The sequence below is a fragment of the Marmota monax genome, unplaced genomic scaffold (genome assembly GCF_021218885.2).
Source record: "Marmota monax isolate L192 unplaced genomic scaffold, Marmota_monax_Labrador192_F-V1.1 WCK01_AAM20220418_F8-fsc00047, whole genome shotgun sequence".
Lineage (NCBI taxonomy): Eukaryota > Metazoa > Chordata > Mammalia > Rodentia > Sciuridae > Marmota > Marmota monax.
Genome location: NW_026692072.1, coordinates 11680189 through 11703945, shown reverse-complemented (window position 1 = coordinate 11703945; position 23757 = coordinate 11680189). Strand labels below are relative to the sequence as shown.

The following is a 23757-nucleotide window of genomic DNA, read 5'->3' as shown; positions in this document are numbered from 1 at the left end:
TGCCTAGAGACACTCGAGAGCCCTTAGGGGTTTTTCTCAGTCCAGGAAGCTGGAGTTGGACTGCTCAGGAGACAGTGAATGAGAGCTGCCATCTTGAGGGATGGGGGCAGTTCTCAGGAGGCCTTGAGAAAAGCAAGCTGAACATCACTTAAAACCCAAGCAGAGAAGAATGGTTTTGGGGAGAATGGTTTCAGAGCCAGAGGGAGAACCATGAGCAAGACTCTTGTCTCAATTTTTTAAAATAATAATTTTTAAAAGGGCTAGGGATGTAGCTCAGTGGTAAAATACCCCTGGGTTCAATTCCTAGTACCCCATGATAGCACTCCTCTCCCCGCCACTGCTGCCAAAAAGAAAAAAATGAAACCTGGCGACACCCACCTGTAATCCCAGCCATTCAGTAGCATCTTCAAGAGATACTATAGCATTAACTACATACTGACTATCAGAAAATAAATTAAATACAGAATCTTTAAACATCACAAAAGCTTGTAAAACTGCATTAAGCTCTACCTTTTGAGCTGATTGTTTGGGTACTAAAAATGTAAAAGTTTGATCAGGGGTAACTACTGCTGCTGTACCATTATTTGACCCATCAGTGAATATATTTGGAGCATTCATGATAGGTGTTTTTCTTGTCATTTTAGGAAAAACTACAGGATGCTTAGACCTAAAAGACAACAAAGGATTAGATGGTAAATGATTATCAAATGAAACATTAGATTTACACATGATTATTGCCCAAGTATTTAACTCATTAGCTAACTCATCAATTTGATCCATAGTATATGGAGTAATAATTTTATTGGGAGAAATTCCAAACACTCCCTTCGCTGCTTTTATTCCTTTGAGTATTAATTGTCCTACAGCCTCAGGATACCTAGTAAGAATAGTGTTAGGAGAATAAGGTAAATGTATCCACAATAATGAACCTTCTTGCCAAAATACTCCTGTAGGAATATTTTTTGTTGGTAGTACAATAAATAATAAAGGCAAACTTATATCAATTCTATCCAAATGTATGTTTTCCATATATGTTTCAATAATTTTTAATGCCTTTCTTGCTTTAGGAGTTAACATGCGGGGTGAATTTGGATCTGATGGACCTTTTAGAATATCAAATAAAGGTCCCAACTCTCCTGTTGGTATACCTAGATAAGGCCTTATCCAATTTATGTCTCCCAATAACTTTTGAAAGTCGTTAAGTGATTTGAGTTGATCTACTCGTATTTGAATTTTTGGTGGACGGACCATGGTTGAGGATAATAGAACTCCTAAATAATTAATTGGAAAATTTAATTGTACTTTATCTATTGCTATCTCTAGATTATAATTTTTTAATAAGTTTGTAAGTGTGGCATAACATTCCAGCAATATGTTTTTATCTTTATGTGCCAATAATACATCATCCATATAGTGAAATATTTGTAGTTCAGGATTTTGATTTCTAAGTGGCTGGATTGCTTTGTTAACATATATTTGACACATAGTTGGACTGTTAGCCATCCCTTGAGGGAGTACTTTCCATTCATATCTCTGATCAGGACCTTCATGATTTAATGCAGGGATAGTAAATGCAAAACGTGGACTATCCTCGGGATGAATTGGAATTGAAAAAAAACAATCTTTAATATCTATAGCTAAAACATGCCAGGTTTTTGGCAAAGCAGACAATTGAGGAATCCCTGATTGAGCAGGTCCCATAATAACCATCTCATTATTAATGGCTCTTAAATCTTGCAATAATCTCCATTTACCAGATTTCTTTTTGATGACAAAAATGGGAGTATTATGGGGAGATATGGAAGGTTGTATATGTCCTTCCGCTAATTGTTGTTTGACCAGATCATGGGCTACTTGTATCTTTTCTTTAGTCAGGGGCCACTGAGGAACCCACACTGGTCTTTCTGATTTCCAAGTAATTTTGATTGTCTCAGTGGCCCTTTCTGAAAATCCAACCCATGTCTGTCTGTTCCTTGATCTATTTGTACTGGTGCTGCTATACCTTGCCCTTGTTTTCCTAATCTTTTTTCTTTCCTAAAGCCTTGTCTAGCTCTAGTAGTGGGCACATTAGGATTGATATTATTTGTTAACGTCAAACCTAATTGATCTAGGACATCTCGTCCCCATAAATTTATAGGAAGATGATCCAATACATATGGCTGTATAGTTCCTTCACATCCTTCAGGATCCTTCCAATCTAATATCATAGAACTTCTATGGGGATTAGTCGCCACTCCTAGGCCTCGAAGCGTTTGAGTGGCTTGTTGTAATGGCCAATGTTTTGGCCATTCTTGACGAGATATGATGCTAAGGTCAGCTCCTGTGTCCAGTAGCCCATTGAACTCATGACCTTGAATATTTAGTTTTAGCATTGGGCGAGAATCTAAATTTAAAGACAACATAGCCCAATCTACACCTGTGGAGCCTAATCCCCTGGAACCTCTTTCTACACTATGACTAGGAAATTTATTATGTAGGCTGGGTATTATTAACAACTGTGCTATTCTATCTCCAGGTGAAATTACTGATATACCTCTTGGAGAACTAGCTATAATTTTTATTTCACCTACATAATCGGGATCAATTACCCCAGGACTTATCATAAGTCCTTTTAATGTAGATGAACTACGTCCCAATAATAAGCCTACTGTTCCTTGGGGAAGAGGTCCTTTTACTCCTGTGGGAATGATTTGAACTCCCATCTCTGGAGTTAATACTGCTCTGGCAGAGGCGCAGATGTCCAACCCTGCGCTCCCTCGGGTTTGTCTGATGAGGGATTTAATGGACAATGTGTCCTGGGCACTAGCCTGATGGTGTTGCTGGGTTCCTCCACTGCCCCGTATATTTGTGGTTGTGGGCCCCGGAGCATTGGGCCCCCCTGTCCGTTTTTTGGCAATGGAGCCTGATGCCTTTCTCCACGATATCTTGGATAAATACCTGGTCTTTGTCCGTTTTTTGATAAGGGAGTACCTTCTATGGTGGTTTGAGAACGGCATTCATTAGCCCAATGTCTCCCTCTACGGCATCGTGGGCAAATACCTGGTATTCTATTCTTTTGATACCTACTTTTGTTAAACCCTCCTCCTATGGGGCAATTCCTTTTAAAATGTCCTGTTTGTTCACAATCATAGCATGTTTTTGGCCTGGCATCTAAAGCCTGTTGTACTGCAGCTGCCAAGACTTGCCCTTGTTCATTAATATCTCTACATAATTTAATATATGTGTTTAAATCTTCATGTCTCCATGGTCTAATAACCTCTCTGCAGCAACGATTTGCTTGGTCATAAGCCAGTTGTTTTATTAATGGCATTGCTTGTTCTGTATCCCCAAAAATTTTGGCAGCCGTTTGAATTAGCCTATCTATAAAGTCAGCGTAAGGTTCATTAGCTCTCTGTATTACCTTAGATAGCTGACCTTGTAAATCTCCATGTCCTTGTAAAGTCTTCCATGCCCTAACTGCGTCTGCAGCAATTTGTGCATATATAGCAGGATCATATTCAATTTGTTGCCGTTGACCCTCATAAGGTCCTTTTCCTAACAACATATCTAGATTTCTTTGAGGGTAACCGGCTGCTGCATTTCGCCTAGCTGTCTCCGCGCAAAATTCCTCATTGGCAACCTTCCATAACAAATACTGTCCTCCATTTAGTACAGATTTACACATGCTAGCCCAATCTGCTGGCGTCATGTCCAAGTTAGTAATGGACTCAACCATGCTTACCGTGAAGGGAGCTTGGGGGCCATAGGTTGTTACAGCCTCCTTTAACTGCTTCACTGTTTTAAAATCTAAAGCACGGTGAATTCGCTGCCCTCCTGCCTGTTCAAGTACAGGGCATGCTAATCTTTGAGGTCCTGTCTCAGGATCCCATTTATCAACTACGGGGTTTGAGGGCCACTCAGCTGTCTCCATCGGTGGGGCTGTTGGTTGAATTACGCCCTCTTGTGATAAAATGGAGTTAGTAACAGCCTCCTGTTGTGGCCTTTTTCCTAACAACCCCTTTTCCTTTAAATTTTCTTCCTCTGTCTGACTAGCTCGAGAGACCTTCTCTTTTGCTTGATCTAAAATGTCTTTCTCCATGGTCTGAACCTCTAACAATTTACTTAACATCTTTTCGGTTTGTTTTTTACTAATTTCTAATCTACTATAAAGATAACGCAACCCAATAAGATAGCACAAAACAAAGCCGAAACTGAATGAAACAAAAACGGAATAAAAAATCGTTGTATCAATTTTCTCTTCCTCAGGGCCGACAAACTTCAAACCTTTAGTCAACCATTTTTTCCAGTTTGCCTGAGAAATTTCTAGGGATAGGCAGCTTGAAACAAAAACAAGATAAATCAAAACAATAACACATTGTTTTTTGAATTGGTCACCCATTCTTTCGCTCTTCCTCAGGGGCAAGCAATTTCACTTACCTCCAAGCTTCAGAAGTTCCCCGTACGGGCCACCAAATGCCGCAGTCTGGCTGGGCACAAAAGCCGCAGTCTGGCTGGGCACACAGTCACGAGCCACCACACAGCTTGTAGATTCAAACAGCAACTCTTTATTCCCGAACTCACACCAGCCGTCTACAATCACGTTCTGGGGAAATCCACGTTCTCTTCCCAAATCCACCTCCACTGGGCTTCTATCTCCAAAATATACTGTCTGAATCCCGTGAGAACTCAAGGGGAACTCAGGCAGCAGGATACGCCCTATTCCCAGCAGGAATAATCTTAAACCTTAAACCTGGAACCTAAACTGGGAACGCCCTAAACAAGATTATCTTAAAACCGGGAACACCCTAATCTGCCTTGGTCCTTGAGCAAGGTTAAGTACATTCAATGTCACTGCAACATGGGGTACGCTGGCAAGGAAATTGTCATACTTACTTGGCTAATGGCTCCCAGCATCGCAAGAGTCTACTGCAAGTTTGAGGCCAGCCTCTTCGATTTAGTGAGACCCTGTCTCACTAAATAAAAACGAATTTTTAAAAAGGATATTGCTTGGGTGCTGGGGATGTGGCTCAAGCGGTAGCACGCTCGCCTGGCGTGCGTGCGGCCCGGGTTCGATCCTCAGCACCACATACAAACAATGATATTTTGTCCACTGAAAACTAAAAAATAAATATTAAAAAATTCTCTCTCCCTCTCTCTCTCTCCTCTCTCTCACACTCTCTCTTTAAAAAAAAAAAAAAAAAGATATTGCTTGGTGATACAGTGCTTGTCTAGCATGTGCCAGACCCTGGGTCCAGTGCATAGTACCCCAGAATAAATAAATTAGTTAGCTAATTAACTTAAATAAAAGTAGTTGCTGACAGTACCCTTAAAAAAAAAAAAAGGAAAGAAAACTCATGCTCAAGGCCTTCAAAACCCAACCTGTCCAGTGAGTAGCCTCGTTGTTCACTAGAGCCATTTCTGGCAGTCTGAGAGCCTTGGTCATAGTTGTACATGGGTTGACCTGGTTCTTACCCTACTGAGGGCTGATTGGGAACTGGGCTGGGGGATGAGGATGGAATCTTGCTGCAGATCCCAAGTTCCTGGTGTGTATGATCTCATTTCCTCTAACCAGCGCTATACAAGGTGAATAATAAGGGCCTTGACCAAGACCAGCTGGTCAATAAGTGGCAGAGCTGAGATTTGAGCAAAGCTTGTTTGTTTCCCCACAGGGGAAAGCCTTGAAAGGAAACAGAATCCCTTTCTCTCTCCCTAGAGCTGCAGGTTGGGGCCTCATACCTGGGCTGAACAGTTGGTTCTCTGTGAATAGATGGTATCAGGAGACATTTAACCCCAGGAGAACAGTAACTTAGGAACTTGTGAAGACTAGAAGAAGAGATGAGGGAGGGAGGCGGCAGCACTCTTCCTAGGGAGCAGTTAAAACCCCAAGCTTCCTCCTGGGCTTTTAGAAAGTAACATAAACAAAACAACACTAAAGGACAGGAAAACAGTGCTGAAATAAAGCAAAGCAGGCTGTTTGCCTGTGGTTGTACCCTGTAAGGTATCTCTTTTCTCCAAAGACCAGGCAGCTCTCCCCATCCCATCCCCTGGTTCTAAATCACCCAAGAGCAGACAGAGCAAGCTGTGGGCCCACCTGCTCAGCCTTCTTTCAGACTACCCTGCCTCTAGTGCTGAAAGGATAGATTTGATCAAAGGCAAACACTTACCATGGGTCCAGCCCTGCCTCTATTTATTTGTTTGTTTGTTTATATTTCATTTTTTGGTACTGGGGATTGAACCCAGGACTCTTAACCACTGAGCCACATCCCCAGCCCTTTTTATTTTTCATTTTGAGACAGGGTCTTGCTAAATTGCCTAGGTCCTTGCTGAGTTGCAGAGGCTGACCTCAAACTTGGGATCCTTCTGCTTCAGCCTCCCTAGTCACTGAGATAGATTACAGGTATCTGCCACCATGCCCAGCTCCTGTCCTGTCTCTTAACAGCTGAGTATCCTTGACCACCTAGGCCTCAGTTTCTCTACCAGTAATGCAGAGTCTTGAATTGTGATCATTTGGGGGTTTTTGTTTCATGTTCAGGGGTCTGGTTTTCATGGTAACAGAGTTGGGCCTATTATTCCTGCTTTTGCCCAGAACCCCGCCAGCTCCTGCCAGCAGTTGCCAGCTGACTCAATGGCCCAGGCCAGCAGCTAATTCCCTCTCTCCTCTGCTTCGTACCTTCCAGGTGAGGGCTCAGAGTACGGTGCCAGTGGGGAAGATGCCCTCAGCAGGATTCAGAGACTGATGGCCGAGGGGGGCATGACGGCTGTGGTGCAGCGGGAGCAGAGCACCACCATGGCCTCCATGGGTGGCTTTGGCAACAACATCATCGTCAGCCACCGCATTCACCGCAGCTCCCAGACAGGCACTGAGTCTGGGGCCGCCCGCACCTCCTCACCCCAGCCCTCCACCTCTCGGGGACTGCTCCCAGAACCTGGGCAACTGACAGAGCGAGGCCTAAGCCCCCGGACAGCCTCCTGGGACCAGCCTGGTACCTCTGGGCGGGAGCCACCCCAGCCAACCCTGCCCCCTTCCTCCCCTGTCTCTATTCCTGTCCCCCTTCCCAGCACTGAGGGACCAAGCCTGCACTACAACCTGACCAATAATAACCACCTTCCTGATGGAGGTGGTGGCAGCAGGGGGGAGGCTACAGGCCCCAGCGGGGAGCCACGGAACAGGTAGAGACAATGGTGTGCACTGGTGCCTCCCTCTAGCCACTGAGCAGAAGCCGGACCTCACAGCTGACTGGGAACTGTACACACAGAAGCACTGCTGGCTGCACCAGGGAACAGGAGGAGCAAGAGGGTGGGGATGAGGAGGAGTTAGTCAGTGGGTCAGAGGCAGTGTAGTGGGCAAGGCTCGCGCCAGGGGACTAGAAGCTTCCAGAATCTGGAGTCCAGGAGAGCCAAGCTGCTGGGCCTAGTGTGAATGGAGGAGCAAGTGGGTGTCTTTGCCATGAACCCCCCTTTCTCCTAGGATCATGGGCTCAGGGGACTCAGCCCTGGACAGGAGCCCAAGAAGAATGAATAGTCTTCCAGACCTGGCCCACACCATCCTGGACAGAGGCCAGTGGGGCAGCTTTGCCCAGCCCACCTGTGAGGTGGGCAGAGCCACCAGGAGCCCAGAAACAGGAGGAATGGCATTGTCCCCAGAAACCATCATCTCTGAGCCTTCCAGAGCTCCAGCCTCTCTCCATCATCTTATCCCATCCAGAGACACAGTCAGGGGTCAGGCTGGGCTCCCAGGTTCCTGAGGGCAGGGACTTTCCACACCTGGTATGGAATAATTGTGGGGTGAAGGGGACAGCCTGCTTTCCTGATACAGAATGGGGTCATGGGACGGTGGGCAGGTCCTCATTCAGGAGTGGGGGATGTAGGCTGGCCCACCCCCAGGCTTGTCCACCAAGCTCCTCCCTCCTCCAAGGCCCCCAGAGTAGCACCTGTGGGTGTCAGTATTATCTGAGCCTAGGCCAAAGCCCGCCCAAGGCGGGGGAGGGGATGAGACTCCGGGTCAGAATGTGAGGTCTTGGTCTGTGGTTTAAGGTGTTGCATGTGGAATCTTGAACTGTATGTGTAGTTTCTAGTGGAGAAATCAAGGCTCTGATCATTTTGTTTTTAGTATGAAAATGTGATTTCCTTTCTGTTTGTCACTCATCATAGAAACATTGTGGTGGGAGGAGAGGGGATAGTCTACTGCTAATGAGGGAAACACCAAAGATCTACATCATTAAAATGATGACATGCCCCTCGCCAGGCTCCTCTGTTTGATTCTATGGAAAATGGAGGAGGGGTGGGAATTGGGAGGTGGGGGGGCACGTGGAACTGAGCCAGCCTCCGGTGTTCCCCAGGTACTTCAGTGGTATTGCTGTTCTAGTGGAAAAGCCCTGACTGAGCCAGTGGGTTAAGGGCTACCACCTCTGCTTCACACAGCTTTTCTAGACCATTACCCCTTGCTTCTCAGGTGCCTGCTGTGGATTGGGGCAGCTTCTCAGTGGTGGGTGGGCAGGAAGGAGTGGTTGCTCATCCTTGTCGCTTCCTACCCAGGATTATGGACCTGAAGATGTAAATGGCAAAAGCAATAGATCCCCTTCAATCCAGGGAGACCATCTGCCTTGGTGTCTCTGCAGTGAGCAGAGAGCTGCTCTTGTTTGCAGGTACCATGAGGGTGCCATGCCTTCTGCTCCAGGTCTGCCTTTTTCATGTGTGTCTCCCAGACAGTGACTGAAAAGCCTGCATCGTCCTTGGGACTTGGCCACTTCCAAGTTCCAAGCCATTTTAGAAAGTGGGAGAAGGATATTTGCCCCAACTTAAGAGAGGTGTAACAAAATATGATAAACGCTGGGTGTTTCGTGGGCAGCAAGTACTTCCAGAACAATGCGAAGTTAAATAGTTAGAAACTCTCAAATTTTCTAGAAAATTATATCAGTAGGCTGAACTAAAAGATCCATCAGAAGCCGTGAGGCCTTGGGCAAGCAACCTCTTTTTTTGTTTATTTATTTATTTATATGCTTAATGTGGTGCTGAGGACCGAACCCAAAGCCTCACACAGCTAGGCAAGTGCTCCACCACTGAGCCCCAGCCCCAGCCCCGTAAGCAAAGTCTTAAAAAGTTAGTTTTATCTTTATAATCTTGAGTCATTCCTGCTCAGAGAACATAGTGAGGGCAGGCCTACCTTAAAAAGTAGGATTTGAAATAAATATTGAAGGATTTGTTTAGTGTAAACCACAGGACAAGGACTCCGTGTGTATTATATCCACATGCAAAAACTCTCTAAAATGGTTACTGCCATCGCCCCAGACCACATAACTAAGTCGGAGAGCATGGGTTTGGACTTCGGTAGTGTATGATTCCAGAGCACACATCTTGGCCACTAATTCCTACAGAAGGAAGACAGCTTAGGAAAAACAGAATGGGACCTGGAGTTGCACTGTTGCTTTTGGAACAAAGGTATGAGGAGGCCTTGTGGATGAGGTGGTCCAATTTTGGCCCTGCGTCATCCACCTCTGTGAGCTCTGGCCAAGAATGAATCCACATGCTCCCTGTTGGAGGCTATTGTCAACACCTGCCTGCCTCCACACCATCCCTTTCCCTTGGCTCTCACCTAGCGGTAGCCTCCTTGATAGCAAGGAGGACCTTTGCAGGACCCCTCACACAACACAAGGCTGCTGGATCAGCAGGACAAAGATCAGCAATAAATCCCTTTGGAGGTGAGGGCACGTTCGGAGAAATGTGTGACCTGTCTACCGGGCCAGTTGGATCAAAGGGAGAGCAGAGAGACTAAACCATGTTCTCTGGTTCCCAAATTAGCCCTCCAGGGTTCCACTATGGGTTCTGGGATTAGGGGGTGGGGGAGGATAAAGTCCCAGCCCATAGCAGGGATTGTGGGGAAACCAGCATGGCTTTGCCTGACAGTTTCTGGAAGAGCTCAAGACAATTTGGGACGTTCGTTTCTCGTTTCTGGGGCTTCCAGTCCTTGGCCTTGGTGGTTTCCCCATCTAAGATTCTGCCCTCCCCATCCACACACACATTTCCAGTCTCCTAAGAGCATCCCGCACTCCCACCCCCGCCCCTAGGAGGAATATAGCAAAGTGGAACAAGCGCAGGACTGTCACCAACTGAGCCTCTTCTGTGAAGTGGAGCAAGAACAATAGTGCTCCTTTCACCCTGTTAAGAGGATAGCCGGAGATCAGATCCCCCAGGTGAAGGAATATGGCTTCCCACACTAGCCCTAAACTCAAGTCCAGCCCTGAAGTTCCCAACTCTGACAAGCCATCGCACAGGGGACCCGACCTCCACTTCCTGTGTAGCATGGAGAATCTCACACCCAGGGCCCACAGCACTGGCTCTTGCTCAGCTCCCCGCTTTTCTGCGGAGAAGTTCCTGCCGCCTCAGCCTCTCCTCCACTGCCGTCCGCGCCTCCTCCTTCCCCCAACGGCCCCCCGCAGGCCCGGGAGGGCGGGACTTGGGCTGTTTATCCAAGAGAAGGAACCAACCGCCTTAAGGTTAACCGGTTGTTTAAGCTCAGTGTTGGGGTGGCAGGTCCCAGGACCCGGACGCGGAGGGGCGCGTTCGACCCTGCCTGGCCTCAGAAAGGGCTAAGAGGGAGACCCAAGAGCGGTGGCCGGTGCGGCGGAGTCGAGGCCTCGTGGCCGTGGCCGAGGCCGAGGTGGTGCTCTCCGAGGTGCTGAAGGCGCCCACTTTCGGCCCTGCGCAGGCAAGGCCCGCCGACCTGAGGCTGCAGCCAGCGCTGTCCCGGGAGATCTGGGACACTGGCGACTTGCCCTTGGGGTCTTTTCCCGGGCTCCGTCCCAGGTGACCTTGAGCACCTGGCTTTTTACCTCACAAGCAGCGGTAAAGGAGCCGCGGCTGGATGGGCGGTGCGTCCCATCCTAGGGCTGGCAGAGCGGGTAGGAGCCTCTTCCACCGCTCGGAGCGCAAATCGGGGAACCGGGCGGGGCTGGGGGCGCATTGCCTGCGGTGGGCGCGCTCTTCTCTCCCTGTCAGACCCTCTCTCATCTCTGTCCTGCTCTTTCCCAGGCCCCGACGGCGCCCCTCCTGTCGGCTGCCTGGCTGCCGACGCGCAGCCCCAAGGCTGGAAACTCCCGGCCTCTGCCCCGACGGAACCGTGGTGGTCGAATCCACTTCACCCACCCATAACCTCCTGTTGGGGTCAAATACTCGCGCCCGCGGTGGAACCGCCAGCGGGATAGTGTAGCCGGGTGAGGTCCCGGAGAGGCGCGAAAACACTTCGGGGTCCCGGATGCGTGGTCAGGGCGGAGGCGGGGAGCGTAGTCAGACCCCAGAGCCCGCTTCCTTCCCATCCCGCGAGGGGGCGCCGCGTCCCCATGACAACGCTAACACCCCCCCACCCCCCCGAAGGGCAGCGCCCCCTGCTAACCCGCACTGGCGACTGTGGGCGGTGTACCCACAGTGCCCGAGCTGGGAGTCCCCGCCGGCTTCAGGGAAGGCGCAAGCCCCTGGGGTCCCCGACGCCCCGAGTGGTGACCCCCGCGCGTCGCCGCTGGGTGACCGGCCCGGGGAGGGCGGCGCGGCCCCACCACGATTGGCTGCTTCCCCGTGACATCACGCGGCTCGGGGAAAAGTGCGAGCGTGAGCGCGAGTCGGAGCCACAGCGCCGGGAGCTGCAGGCGGAGCAGGGGCCGCCCCTCGGCACCCCGTCCCCGCCCCCGGCCCACGGCCAGGCCGCCCGCCCCTCCGGCCCGCGGGGCCTCCCGTCTGTCCCGCCGTCTGTCCGACGCGAAGGAAGCGGGACAGCGGCGGCGGGTGAGTGACTCCGCTGCTGCGCGGGGGCGGGGGGCTCGGTTGGAAGAGAAGGTGGCAGGGCTTCGGGACCCTCTGAGGGTTTCCAGAGGTGGGTTCCACTGGCACAGGGCCCCAGACCTCTTCAGGCTGGCGCGGTGCTGGGAGCGGCAGAGGGCCCCGAGGGTGGGCCACCCCTCTGGAAGAAAGGCCCGGGGTCTCTCGGAGGCTGTTCCAGGTGCGCCTCTAGGGAAAGATGGCCATTCAGCAGGTCCGGGGCAGAGGAGTGCCCGCCTACAGCAGCCCCCCAAGCCAGCGACAGCCGTCGGGTCGGGACCCTGCACTCCATCCCTCCTACTGGCAGCTCTGCAGGGTTCCGGGCTCTGGAGCCCAATAGAGCCTTTTTCCCGCTCGTCTCCCCGCCCTCCCCTCCTCCCTTGACTGCCCGGGAGCTGCCAGCCCACTCCAGCCCATGGAGTCCTCTATCAGCGACCTTGAACCCCGACGGAAAACACCCCTGCCCTCTCCCAGTGCCCCTCCCCCTCCCCAGGACTAACCCCCGCTGTTGCCCAGGCTCTGAGCCGAGGAAATCCAGCCTCATCCACCACCACCCCACCCTCCGGACTCGCAGCGGAAGTGTGGGGTTCCTTGTCCATTCCGAATCCCCTACACCCTTCTCCCTCCCCTGAACTCCAGTCTCCTCTCTGGCCCCAGGGACAAATCCAGGGGCCACAGCTTTCCAGAGCCCTGGAATGGCAGCTTCAAAACCGAGGACGTATGTCCCAAACCACCACACAGGATGCCAGAGCATCCATCTGCTTTGCACGGGGAAGGGTTGGGGTCTCGAGGACCCGGGAAAGCCTGGTGCCCACGCCCAGAGGCTGTTGCAACTGCGTGCTAGAGGGTTGGCCGGAGGGCGGGGCACCGGAGAGCGAGGGCTTCACGGACCACCACCCAGCTGTGGAGGAGCCCCCAGATGGGCCCAGGAGTAATCCTCAAGCTGATCCTCGCGTCTCCCCTGAGCCCAGGGCTTGGGAAAACGGTGCCTACTTTGGCCCCAAGGGCTAGGCAGGGCCTCTCTAGCAGGGAGCAGGGATGGGGGTGAAGAATGAAGGAGAGAAAGACTCTGAAACTTGTCTGACCCAAGCCCAAGCCGGGTCTCTCCATGTAATTCTGCTGCCCTTGCCTTCTCACCATTGGGCACGCTGAGCTGAGCCTGGGGTCCCTCAAGGCCAAGTTGGGCGACTATTGCAGCCCTCGACAGAAGTCAATTGCAAGGCTGGGACTCCACGCCTCATCCTTGAGGACGCGGACAACCCCAAGCGTCCGACTAAATAATGTCTCAAAGTCTGGGGTCCGTCGCTTTCCGTAGTGTAGTCTGGCCTCAGCCCTTCCCCATCTACAAGCCAGGCACCATCCGGGCGCTGGGTCCTGGCGGACCCTCTCGGCCTTCAGGAAGACAGCTAAATCTAGACTGAGTCCCCCGGCCTCGGTTGGAATGGGTCGGCCCTGCATTTGCTCGTGAACACAAGTTCGCAAGCACAGCCACTTGCACCGTGTGTGTGCCTGCTCCAGGAAGCACATGCATGTACATGCACGTGTCCACATGGCGCGGGCATGCTCACGCGCTTACCGGCGCATTGGTATCCAGGCGTGGCTGTGCGCACACACGCACATGCAGACAGCTACTAGCGTCTACTCTCGCTCCTTGGTAATCACACACAAACAGAGCTCGCACTCGCGTTCCCGCCCACACGTTCCTCTCCCGGTGCCGGGTGGAATCCGGGCGCCCTAAACTTTCTCACCCTTGGACCCCTGGCAGAGTTGAGGGCAGTTTTGTGGGCGACCTCAAGTAGGGTCTAGCAATGGGACCCTATGCCCCTTCCCTAAGAAGCCTTGCCTAGGGGTTCCTCGGGGTTTGAGGTCGGGTTGAAGTTAGGGGCGGTGGCGAGCGGCTGCCTGCTTGGGGTCCCCGAGCTGGAACCCAGGGTCCGACATTGCCATCTAGCGGTGCGCAAGCCCCGGGCGGCCGGCATCTGGCTCGCCTCCTCAGATCCTGGGCGGTCCTGGATTCCAGGGAAAGGAGCTGCGGTCAGATTGTCTGCGGATGACCCAGAGGGGTCCAGAAAGACAGCTTGGATCAAGTTGTGGAGACAGAGTTTGCCCTGTCTGCAATTGGCAGGCCCCAGAAGGAAACTAAATCACCTGCCACTTATTTGTTCAGGCTCAGCCTAACCCCAACCAGGACAAGAGGTCTCCTGTCCAAGAAAGTTAAGTACGGGAGAGGGCAGAAATGGGAAGGGACCAAGGACCTAATGGGTCCCCCAGTTGTGTGGCTTTGAACGGGAGGACTGTGCACTTGTACCCCGAGTTGAGAAGGTGGCTCTCGGTTCTAATTCTGCCCCTGCCCTGCTTTACAAATTGAGTGACTTAGGCAAGCTATTTACTATTATCCTTCTCTAAGAGGATATTTATATCCATAAGATTAGACTACTAATATACCTGGATATATTGGGCTGTTGTAAGAAGCATAAACCAGATAATCTATGTAAAAAGCTCAGAGGGGTTCCTGTGTCACGTTGACACTCAATAAACAAGAGCTGTTTTCATTTCATATTTGGCACATCTAGCCCCCTTACTCCTTACGCCCTGCTGGCCCGTGTCCTGACCCTATGATGCCAGTGTGAGGATTTCCTGGAGGCTGACTGGATCATTCTTGCCCACCCTGTTCTCATGGGCATGTGCCTGGGTTGGGCAGCCTCAATGTGCTGGGTGCTACTGCCCTTCCAATTCAGAGGGTGACACCTGAGGATCTAGTTCAGAGGCTCTCAGAGCTGAACGAAGCTGTCAGACTCTTGGGCCAAGGCCCTCTTTGCCCTTTGCCCTTGATTCCTTGAGTGACCTTGGGGGTGGCATTACCTCCCTCAGCCTTTCCTCTTGTCAACCAAGGATTTGGAACTGGAGGACTTGAAGTCTGAGGCCATGAGGCTGGGTCTGTGTCTGTGATGGTGAAGTAGGGCACTGGGGCCAGGCTTGGGGGACACCCTGGTGCTGGGCTCCAGCCCTCAGTGCCATTTCCAGGCTGGAGAGGAAGTTGAGGGGCCAGTCCCAAAGCTGTTCAGGAGGTTGTCTCAGGGCAGGATCCTGTTCAGCAAATGAGAAAGGAGGTGCAGGAAGGCGAGGTGGCATCCCTCTGGCTGCCCTCTACCTACCCCGCTGGGCTTCTAGCAAGCAGGCTGCAGGGTGAGTGCGTCTTCCTCCACACCCGGCTGCCACGCCCGCTCTTCCTCTTTCACACACACAGACGCACAGAACTGCGTATACGACCTGCGTGTGGCTGAGATGGGGCCGTGTGCGTATGTGGAATGGTGTGTGTGTTGGCGGGTGTTAAGGAGGCTGGGCTGAGCGGCTGCCCTGGCACAGCAAGCTGGGCGTGGGCCTCCCTCACATGTATGGAAGAGGAAGAGGAGGAGGAGAGCTGAGGAGAGGCTGGTGGGAGGGAGCGCAGGCTCAGGGCGGGGGCCTGGGGCTTGGGAGACCCCAGCTGGGGCAGCCTCTGCATTGGGTGTGGGAGGGGCTCCCTGAGATAATCCTTTTCTATTTTGCCTTTCCGGCCCAGCCTTAGGGCTGGCCTTGGCCCTGGGGAAGTCATGTGTTGATCCTGGGCTGATGGATCCTTTAGGCTTCTGACTCCTGGGGCTTTGAGCGCCAGCTACCCCTGCGCTAGCTCCCCGTGCCTTGGGCTGGAGGTGAGGGTCAGGGAGTGAATACTGAGGCTCTTCTGCACAGCTGCTGCTCCTCCTCCTGGAAGTGCCCGGCTCCTCCTCATCTCCTCTCGTCCTCTGGGATCCCCCCTACCCCGCACACACACTCCCTTGGAATCACCGGCTCTGGTGACTCTGGCTTCCCTCTGCTAGAATCCTGAGTTATGGGACAGCTCTCAGCTCATCTCACAGGCACGTCTCCAACAACAGGACATCAAGGGGTTTCCAAGTCTTGGTTAGGTTATTTGACATCTCCGTGCCAGTTTCCCCATGTGTAGATAGTGAAAAATAACTGCCTCCTACATTTATTGTGAGAATGTCGTGAGTTAATACTTTTATTATTAAAAGTGTTTGGTAGACAATAAATATTGGTTGGGGAGGTGATGTATACTCTCCTCGTATTAGTGCTTTGGTCTCCAGTGTAGAATGTGCCAAGGCCCCGGGTTTGACCCCCAGCACAAACAAAAAATGAAAAGAAAATGACCACGTGTATGAATGAGCACCTCTCAGCAGACCACACGCACAGCCTCTAGTGCCACTCATTGGACATCCTCTCCCTCCCCCTGGTTTCCCTGGGCACCAGCCGCACTGGCGCCGTCTGTGCTCACCACCTGCCTCTAGCCTGTGCTCAGGCCATAGTCCTTGGCAGGATTGGCCTCTACAGCGCCTTCTGTAGCTGCAGGCTGTCAGCACCCTCTTCATCTCCTGAGGGAGGCCTCTCCTGGTCACTTAGCAAGGAACCATCCCTGTCCCTCACTCTGGGACACCCTGCCTTGTTTCCTTTCTAGCATTTGTTGCTGTTGCCCACGTCTCCCTGCCCCCAATAGATTACACAGGCTGAGATGGGGACCGTGTGTGTCATGCACCTGGAATGGCGCTTGGCGCCAAGAAGGCCCACAATAAATGTTGAGTGAATGAGCACACGAGGAATGGCAGAGCTCACTTATGTTCTGCCAGGTGTTTTTCCTCCATCACCTTGACACCAGTTTCTCTCTTCATTCCACCCCCAGCCTCTTCAACAGTTCATCCCTTATCTTTCCTTCCTTCCCCAGCCACCCCACTGCTACTAACCAACATGGCGAACTTCACACCAGTCAATGGCAGCTCGGGCAACCAGTCTGTGCGCCTGGTCACATCAACTAATAACCGCTATGAGACCGTGGAGATGGTATTCATCGCCACAGTGACAGGCTCACTGAGCCTGGTGACTGTTGTGGGCAACATCCTGGTGATGCTGTCCATCAAGGTCAACAGGCAGCTGCAGACCGTCAACAACTACTTCCTGTTCAGCCTGGCCTGCGCCGACCTCATCATAGGCGCCTTCTCCATGAACCTCTACACCGTGTACATCATCAAGGGCTACTGGCCCCTGGGGGCTGTGGTCTGTGACCTGTGGCTGGCTCTGGACTACGTAGTGAGCAATGCGTCTGTCATGAACCTTCTCATCATCAGCTTTGACCGATACTTCTGCGTCACCAAGCCCCTCACCTACCCCGCCCGTCGTACCACCAAGATGGCGGGCCTCATGATTGCTGCTGCCTGGGTCCTGTCCTTCGTTCTCTGGGCCCCTGCCATCTTGTTCTGGCAGTTCGTGGTGGGCAAGAGGACAGTGCCGGACAACCAGTGCTTCATCCAGTTCCTGTCCAACCCAGCAGTGACCTTTGGCACAGCCATTGCTGCCTTCTACCTGCCCGTGGTCATCATGACGGTGCTCTACATCCACATCTCTCTGGCCAGTCGCAGCCGAGTTCACAAGCACCGGCCTGAAGGCCCCAAGGAGAAGAAGGCCAAGACTCTGGCCTTCCTCAAGAGCCCCCTGATGAAGCAGAGTGTTAAGAAACCCCCACCAGGAGGAGCAGCTCGGGAGGAGCTGAGAAACGGGAAGCTAGAGGAGGCCCCTCCGCCAGCCCTGCCACCGCCACCACGCCCCATGGCTGACAAGGACACCTCCAATGAGTCTAGCTCAGGCAGTGCTACCCAGAACACCAAGGAACGACCACCCACAGAGCTGTCTACCACAGAGGCCACCACGCCTGCCATGCCTGCCCCTAACCTGCAGGCACGGACCCTCAACCCCACCTCCAAATGGTCCAAAATCCAGATTGTGACGAAGCAGACAGGCAATGAGTGTGTGACAGCAATCGAGATTGTACCTGCCACTCCAGCTGGCATGCGTCCGGCAGCCAACGTGGCCCGCAAGTTTGCCAGCATCGCTCGCAACCAGGTGCGCAAGAAGCGGCAGATGGCAGCCCGGGAGCGCAAAGTGACGAGGACCATCTTTGCCATCCTGCTGGCCTTCATCCTCACCTGGACACCCTACAATGTCATGGTCCTGGTGAACACCTTCTGCCAGAGCTGCATCCCTGACACAGTGTGGTCCATCGGCTACTGGCTCTGCTACGTCAACAGCACCATCAACCCCGCCTGCTACGCGCTCTGCAACGCCACCTTTAAAAAGACCTTCCGGCACCTGTTGCTCTGCCAGTACCGGAACATCGGAACTGCCAGGTAGGCAGGTAGGCGTGCCCTAGGAGGTGCTGGTATGGCACGTGTGCTGGGGGACCACATGGCTCACCTGCTGTGGGGAAGAGACTAGGAGGCCCCATTCCGTGCTCGCATTTGCTGAAGAGGAGAACTGAGCTCTCCGCCACACTGCGAGGAAGAGGCTCTGTTTGGATTCAGAGACCAGATCCCGGCTCAGGCCGAGGGGGCTCAGCCTCTGAACTGGGACCACCTGGCCCATGTCTGTCGCCCTCCTCAGGGAGCTGGGGGGCACTGGCCCGGGTGAGCAGCTGCCCCCTCGTAGGAGCATCACAAGAGAATGGACACCCGGAAGGGGGCAGAGGCCAGGAGTGTCTCCAGAGGTGCAAAGGGGCCAGTCTTGGAAGGGTAGAAGGGTGGGGTCCCCCATTCTGCTGTAATTGGTGCTTTCCGCCTCCCTGCACCCTGCATGTAGGCTCAGCTCCTCCCCCCAAAACCCCACTCCAGGGGCAGAATTTTCCCTCCTGCAGCTGCTCAACCAGGGCTCTGGGTGGCTACGTGCATGGGGGAGCAGGCCAGGCTAGGCTGAGTGCTCTGAGGCACCTCCCTTTCCCCTGTAGCACTGTCCTTGTCACTTCAGGGTAGGGCAGCTGGGAGGTCAGGGATTCACTCAGGAACTGAAGTCTAGGCTTCTGTGGTCCAGCGTTGACCCCAGGTTAGCCTAAAGCTGATGGACTTCCCTCCCCCAGGAGAGGGCCCATCCTGGGTCACACACCAAAAGGGGGGGGGGGCTGCAGTGGGCAGTGCCCTACCATCTTCTCCACTCTGCCTCTGCCTTGAAGGAGATGTGGGCCCAAGGGAGACAGAAAGGGGGTATAGTTGGTGACCCACGCAGGCTTCAATGTCAGTGCAGGGTGAAGCAGGCAAGCACCCTCCATCTCTACCTTCCCCTTTGATGGGTAGTGGGCTGGACCAATGGGCAGAGCCCTTTGATGGGTAGTGGGCTGGACCAAAAGACCTTTGACCTGGTGAGGCTTCCTTCTAGTGAGTCATCCTGGTTTTCTTCCCCAGCCCTGGTGTGGTTATTGGAACAAATGAGGACTGGGTTTGATGGGGGACCCTTTCATGCTGTTTCCATGGGCTCTGGGGAGTACTCACCACCAAGCCACCAGTTCCCTTCAGTCCATCAATCCCTACCGCCTGTCTTCGCCCACTTTTCCACCCACAAACAAAGCTGCACAGCAAACTCCCTGGGAAGGGGCTTTTATATATTAAAAAAAAAAAAAAAAGCTTTTATTCGGGAAAAAAAGAAGTCGATTCATTTTATTTATTTCTCAGTAACAGGTATCGTGGTGGGGAAGAACAAAGCGGGTATTGGGAATCAAATCCCTTTGGGGAGAGGCTCAAGCTTCCCAGAATCTTGTCCCTCCCCACTTGGGGCACTTGGAGTCGGGTGGGGAGTCAAAGACAAAAGCAGGGCATGATTGATAAAGCTAATAAGCAGACAAAGGCACTGGTAGGTTACATCCTGGGCCTGTGGGAGGGAAGGGTGCAGGCCTGGCCCTGGGTAAGGCCAGGGGCTCCTTGGCTTCCCGACCTGGCCTCAGTCTTTTCCTTTCCCTTTCTTGGCTGTAAAACAAGAAAGAAACACATTAGCCCAGTTACAGTGCTCAGGAGAGACCCCCCGCCCCACATCAGAGAGAAAATCCTGCCCCCTAGTGGTCTTCCACCAGCTGACCTGGAAGTAGGTGGGACACGGCAGCCATTATGATGCCAGATGTTCCCTACTCCCTCAACTTTATATTTTCACCAGGATCAAAAAACTTCCAAGTCCCGCGGCGCCTGGCATGCGCGGGGCGCTGGGTTCGATCCTCAGCACCTTTGTTTTACAAATAAAACAAAGATGTGTCCACCGAAAAATTAAAAATAAATATTAAAAAAAAAACAAAAAACTTTCAAGTCCCTTGTCCCAGGCCGGGTCTTAGAAGCCCTGAGTAACAGCTTCAGCCTCCTCACCTGGGAAGCGCAGCTTTACTTCTGCCCATTGGCCTGTCTGGACTGTTGTGAGTCAGGAATGAGCTAAGACAGACAGACCTTTCCACTGAAAAGTCCTTCCTCAACCAGAAAGGGGCAGAGGGGACCAAAGAATCCCTCTGGCTGGAGAGATAACAAAGACAAGTGTTCCCTGGGTCCTAAACTAAATGTTTCAACAGAACAATGAGTTGGTCCCTCCTCCAGCCAGAGATCACTTAGTATCTCCTGAGCAGCTCAGTGGCCCTCCCTCTTGTCCCTACGCGCCAGGGCCCAAAATTTCAGGTGGAGGGTAGCCCCCACGACAGCCTCACCGAACTCCCTTCACTGACCTTTGGCCTTGGCTTTGGTCTTGGGAGTACAGGGCTTGGTCACGCGGATGGTCTCCTGGCACTGGGCATTGTACCGAGCCTTCTTCAAGGTGCCTTGGCGGGCTTTGGTGCCTGTGCCCCCATCACACGCCCCCCAGCTCTCAAACTTGTATTTGCAGTCGGCTGGCGCGAGAGTGGCCCGGGTTAGAGCTGGGGCGGCTGGTGGCCTCTCTCCACGGCCCTACCCAGGGTTCAGTGAAACTGTGCCCCCCTTTCCTGCCCTCCGCCTGCGCCCCACCTCACCTCCAAACTCCTTCTTCCAGTTGCAAGGCACCCTGCACCGGATGCGCTGGGTCTGGGCCCCGCAGGTGCCCTCGCGGAAACCCACGCCGCAGTCCTTGCTGCTGGGGGTGCAGGGTCCCCAGGTCCACTCTGCGCACTCGCTCCCTGGGACGCCCTTCTTCACTTTATCTACAACGCGCAGGGGACAGAGTTCAGGACGCGGGTCACCGGAGACTTCCTCGGAGGTTTCCGAGCTCGGAAACCCGGCGGCCGGTCCCGGCTTCACCTGCCCGCCCCCGCCATCACCTTTCTTTTTGGCCACCGCGGAGGTGAGCGCCAGCAGCGCGAGAAGGGCGAGGAGGAGGAAGCCACGGTGCTGCATCCTGGTGGAAGAGCAGGGGTCAGAGTCCCTCGCCGGTCCCCTTCCCCACTACTGGGGGCCGCGTGCAGGGACCTCCCACCCCATGTGTTCGGTTCTCCGGGCCGCTAACAGGGCTGCAGAGGGAGGACTTGGAGCGGGCCCCTCCCGTTGGCCAGGTCGCGTCTCCGAATGTGTCTGTCCCCTGGCGTCGCCGAGAGCCCGGGACGCGGCTCGGACCCCCAATCCCGCCTCAGCCCCCGGGGTGGCAGCGACCGAGCCGGAGACGGGCCACGGCCGCCGCGCGCCCTCCGCGCCCCGCGCGCTCACTCGCTCGCTGCCTGCGCTGCTTCGCTCCCTCCCGCGCCGGGCCCGTCCCGCTCCGGCCGCTGCGGCCCCTTTTGTCTCCAGAACCGGTCTGAGCCGGTCACATGGGCCCCCGCCCCCTCCCCGCCTCCCCCCAACCGAGAAAGGACCCGCCCCGCCCCCTCCCCTCAACCCCGCGCCGCCCCCGACCCCGGCGTCCCCGCCTCCGTTCCCGCCCCGCGCCCCTGCCCGGCCTCGCGGCCTGGGTCCCCGCACCCTCGCCTCTCCCCGCCCGCGCCCCCACCCCGGGCCCTGGGTCGCGGTCCCGGCCTCGCACTCCCAGCCCCTGGCCCCATCTCTCCTCCCGGCCCTCTGCCTCCCTCAGAGGCCCGTCCCCCTTCCCCGCCGGTCGCCCGGGACCTGGGCCGCCTGGAGCCTTAGACGTGGTCCCAGGAGGGTCACGGAACCCGTGTGTCACAAGCCCCGGGCTCTGCTGAGCCCGTCGAGGTCGCACTCCACCTCCCGCAGGCAGCCCCCGGGTTTCCCGCGTGTTCCTGGGGAGGGCGCGCCGCCACCCCCGGGGCAGGTAACGGCCCTGCGGCGGAGAGCCCGGAGCCGGGACGAGAGGGCGCACGGGCTGGGGCGCGGAGGGCGCGGAGGGCGCCGGCGCCTCCCCGGGTTGCTGGTTGGAGGGGGCGGGCGGAGGAGCCCGCAGGCTCGGTCTGGTGGCACTTGGAGCTGACAAGAGCCGTCTGAGAAGTTCCAGACAGACCGTGGCGGCGGCGGGAGACGCCCACCCCCTCCAGCCGGGGCCGCGGGGCTCACCTCACCCGACCCCCGAAACAGGCCTGGGGAGGGTGCTAGCCCAAGGCCGCGGGGCGACGGGCCGGCGGACCCCGGCCAGCTCCCCCCCTTTCACTTTCATTGTTGTCGCCCCAGCTGGAAGCGGGAAGCCGAAGAAACCGACTCCGCCCCCGGCCCGACGAGCGAGGCCGGGCAGAGGTCAGGAGCCGGGCAGGCCCACCCCCGGGGGAGCCCGGGCCTCCAGGGAGGGTCCGGGTCGACAGTGTCCAGTCCCCCACCCCGAGGGTAACTCAGCAGGCGCTGCGGCTTCCGGAAGGCCTCCCCAGCAAAGAGAGAAAAACATAAAAGGGAAAAAAAAATCCACTTTACTCACACCCAGCTGTAAACATGTCACCGAGAGAACCCCCCACCCCCCAGGCCACACAGCCCTCGATGAAATGACTGGTGCACGGGAGGGTCACGGGGTAGGTGCCAAGCAGGGCAGCGGGCAGGCGAGTGCAGCCGGCTCCTGGGTTTCCGGGTCGAGCCAGGAGGGGTGTCAGGGCAGGAGAGGGTCTAAGCTCCCAGGAACCTGGGGCGGGTCCTAAAGTCCAGGTGGTTTGCGAAGCCTCTTCCTGAAGGCCTCCCTGACTGTGCCTCGGCCACTCTGCCCGGCCCTTGTCCAGCCGCTGCGGAGCACATCTGTTGCAGTGAGGCTGGGGCTGCCGTGAAGCCGCCCAGCTCCAGTCTCCCAAAGGCCTGTCCAGCCCAGCCGGTTTCCTGATCCCCTGTGAGCCTAGGGGTCAGACTGGGGACCTCAGGGGGACAGGTAAGAGCCCCAGCTCCTCAGAGTCCAGCCCTAGGTCTGGGTGGCTTCTCAAGGATGGCACAGGGCTCCTTCCCTGGGTCATGGGTCCCCCCGTGGCCATCTGACTGGAATGTGGCAGTGAGGTGGGCAGGGCAGGAGCTCATCCTTTGGCTACAGTCCCTCGAGCTGCCCCAACTACACAGCCGTCTCCTGGTCCTCCCGCTGGATCATCTGGTAGTGCTGTCGGTTCTCCAGGTAGGCAGCCAGCTCTGTGTCCTGAGCCTTCTCAGCCCGCTGCCGGGGAGTGTCACCCTGGATTTGGGGTAGCTGCAATCAGTGCAGGGGCCACAGGCTAAGGTCCCCACCCGTTTAGGAAAGGGCAGAGTCTTTTCCTCTGCCTTGCCTCCTCCCCTGCTGGCTCGGGTTTCTCAGGATCTGGACTTTGTCAGGGGAAGGACAGCTTCAAATTCACAAGGGCAGTCCCCACCCCCACATCTGGGGATGGCTGGTTTTGTGCCCTGCTGGTCTGCTCACCTGCTGGTCCGTCTTCATGAGTGAGGCACCAGCTTCCACGATGTAGTGGCAAATGGTGCGCTGGCCCAGAGCCGCTGCCTGGTGCAGACAGGTCTCCCCGCTGGGGGAGCAGAGGCTGGCTGTGGACCTCCTCCAGTCCTTTTTCAGGCCTTCTCCCAAGTGCCATCAGAAAGGGCAGGAAGTTTGGGGACCAGAGGGAAGGGGCAGCCCAGAGGACAACAGGCTGGTCAGCAAAGGTTCATGGGCTCTGACTGACCAAATGGGAAGGTATGGAGAAGGCTGGTTTCCAAGGCCAGCCAGGGACCTGAGCTCCCAGGTACTTACTTCTCCTCCACAGCATCAAGGATGTCTGGAGGTGCTGCAGGGGGA

General features: G+C 54.7%; 4 protein-coding genes across 23 annotated transcripts in view; 2 read left to right on the top strand and 2 right to left on the bottom strand.

Moving 5' to 3' along the window:
• The window catches only part of Ambra1 (autophagy and beclin 1 regulator 1), a 189391-nt gene extending 181172 nt beyond the window's left edge, over window positions 1-8219 (top strand). For all 9 annotated transcript variants that reach the window (XM_046457122.2, XM_046457099.2, XM_046457118.2 and 6 more), the window contains one exon: window positions 6657-8219. In XM_046457122.2, coding sequence (XP_046313078.1) covers window positions 6657-7153 — 497 coding nt within the window. In that variant the 3' untranslated portion in view covers window positions 7154-8219. The remainder of the gene's footprint in view (window positions 1-6656) is intronic.
• A 3452-nt stretch (window positions 8220-11671) lies between these two features.
• Chrm4 (cholinergic receptor muscarinic 4) lies at window positions 11672-19272 on the top strand. The gene is made up of 2 exons (XM_046454971.2): window positions 11672-11754; window positions 16547-19272. The coding sequence occupies exon 2, from the start codon at window positions 16570-16572 to the stop codon at window positions 18004-18006; it is 1437 nt and encodes a 478-aa protein (XP_046310927.1). The 5' UTR covers window positions 11672-11754; window positions 16547-16569; the 3' UTR covers window positions 18007-19272.
• Window positions 19273-19288: 16 nt separating this feature from the next.
• Mdk (midkine) lies at window positions 19289-22138 on the bottom strand. Of its 4 annotated transcripts, none has more exons than XM_046454955.2 (6): window positions 22089-22138; window positions 20906-20982; window positions 20621-20788; window positions 20339-20500; window positions 19714-19854; window positions 19289-19604 (listed from the first exon to the last, which is right to left on the bottom strand). In XM_046454955.2, the coding sequence occupies exons 2-5, from the start codon at window positions 20979-20981 to the stop codon at window positions 19760-19762; spliced, it is 501 nt and encodes a 166-aa protein (XP_046310911.1). In that variant the 5' UTR covers window position 20982; window positions 22089-22138; the 3' UTR covers window positions 19289-19604; window positions 19714-19759. The 4 variants fall into 4 exon arrangements, with proteins under 4 accessions (XP_046310911.1, XP_046310902.1, XP_046310892.1 ...); XM_046454946.2 differs by lacking the exon at window positions 22089-22138 and adding an exon at window positions 21684-21909; XM_046454936.2 differs by lacking the exon at window positions 22089-22138 and adding an exon at window positions 21288-21375.
• A 271-nt stretch (window positions 22139-22409) lies between these two features.
• The window catches only part of Dgkz (diacylglycerol kinase zeta), a 41791-nt gene continuing 40443 nt past the window's right edge, over window positions 22410-23757 (bottom strand). For 7 of the 9 annotated variants that reach the window (XM_046457040.1, XM_046457049.1, XM_046457030.1 and 4 more), the window contains exons 29-31: window positions 23713-23746; window positions 23389-23488; window positions 22410-23166 (exon numbers count right to left, since the gene is read on the bottom strand). In XM_046457040.1, the coding sequence (XP_046312996.1) occupies window positions 23050-23166; window positions 23389-23488; window positions 23713-23746 (251 nt within the window). In that variant the 3' untranslated portion in view covers window positions 22410-23049. Of the gene's footprint in view, window positions 23167-23388; window positions 23580-23712; window positions 23747-23757 lie in introns of all 9 variants that reach the window. The other 2 variants (XM_046457010.2, XM_046457025.2) reach the window with 2 other exon arrangements.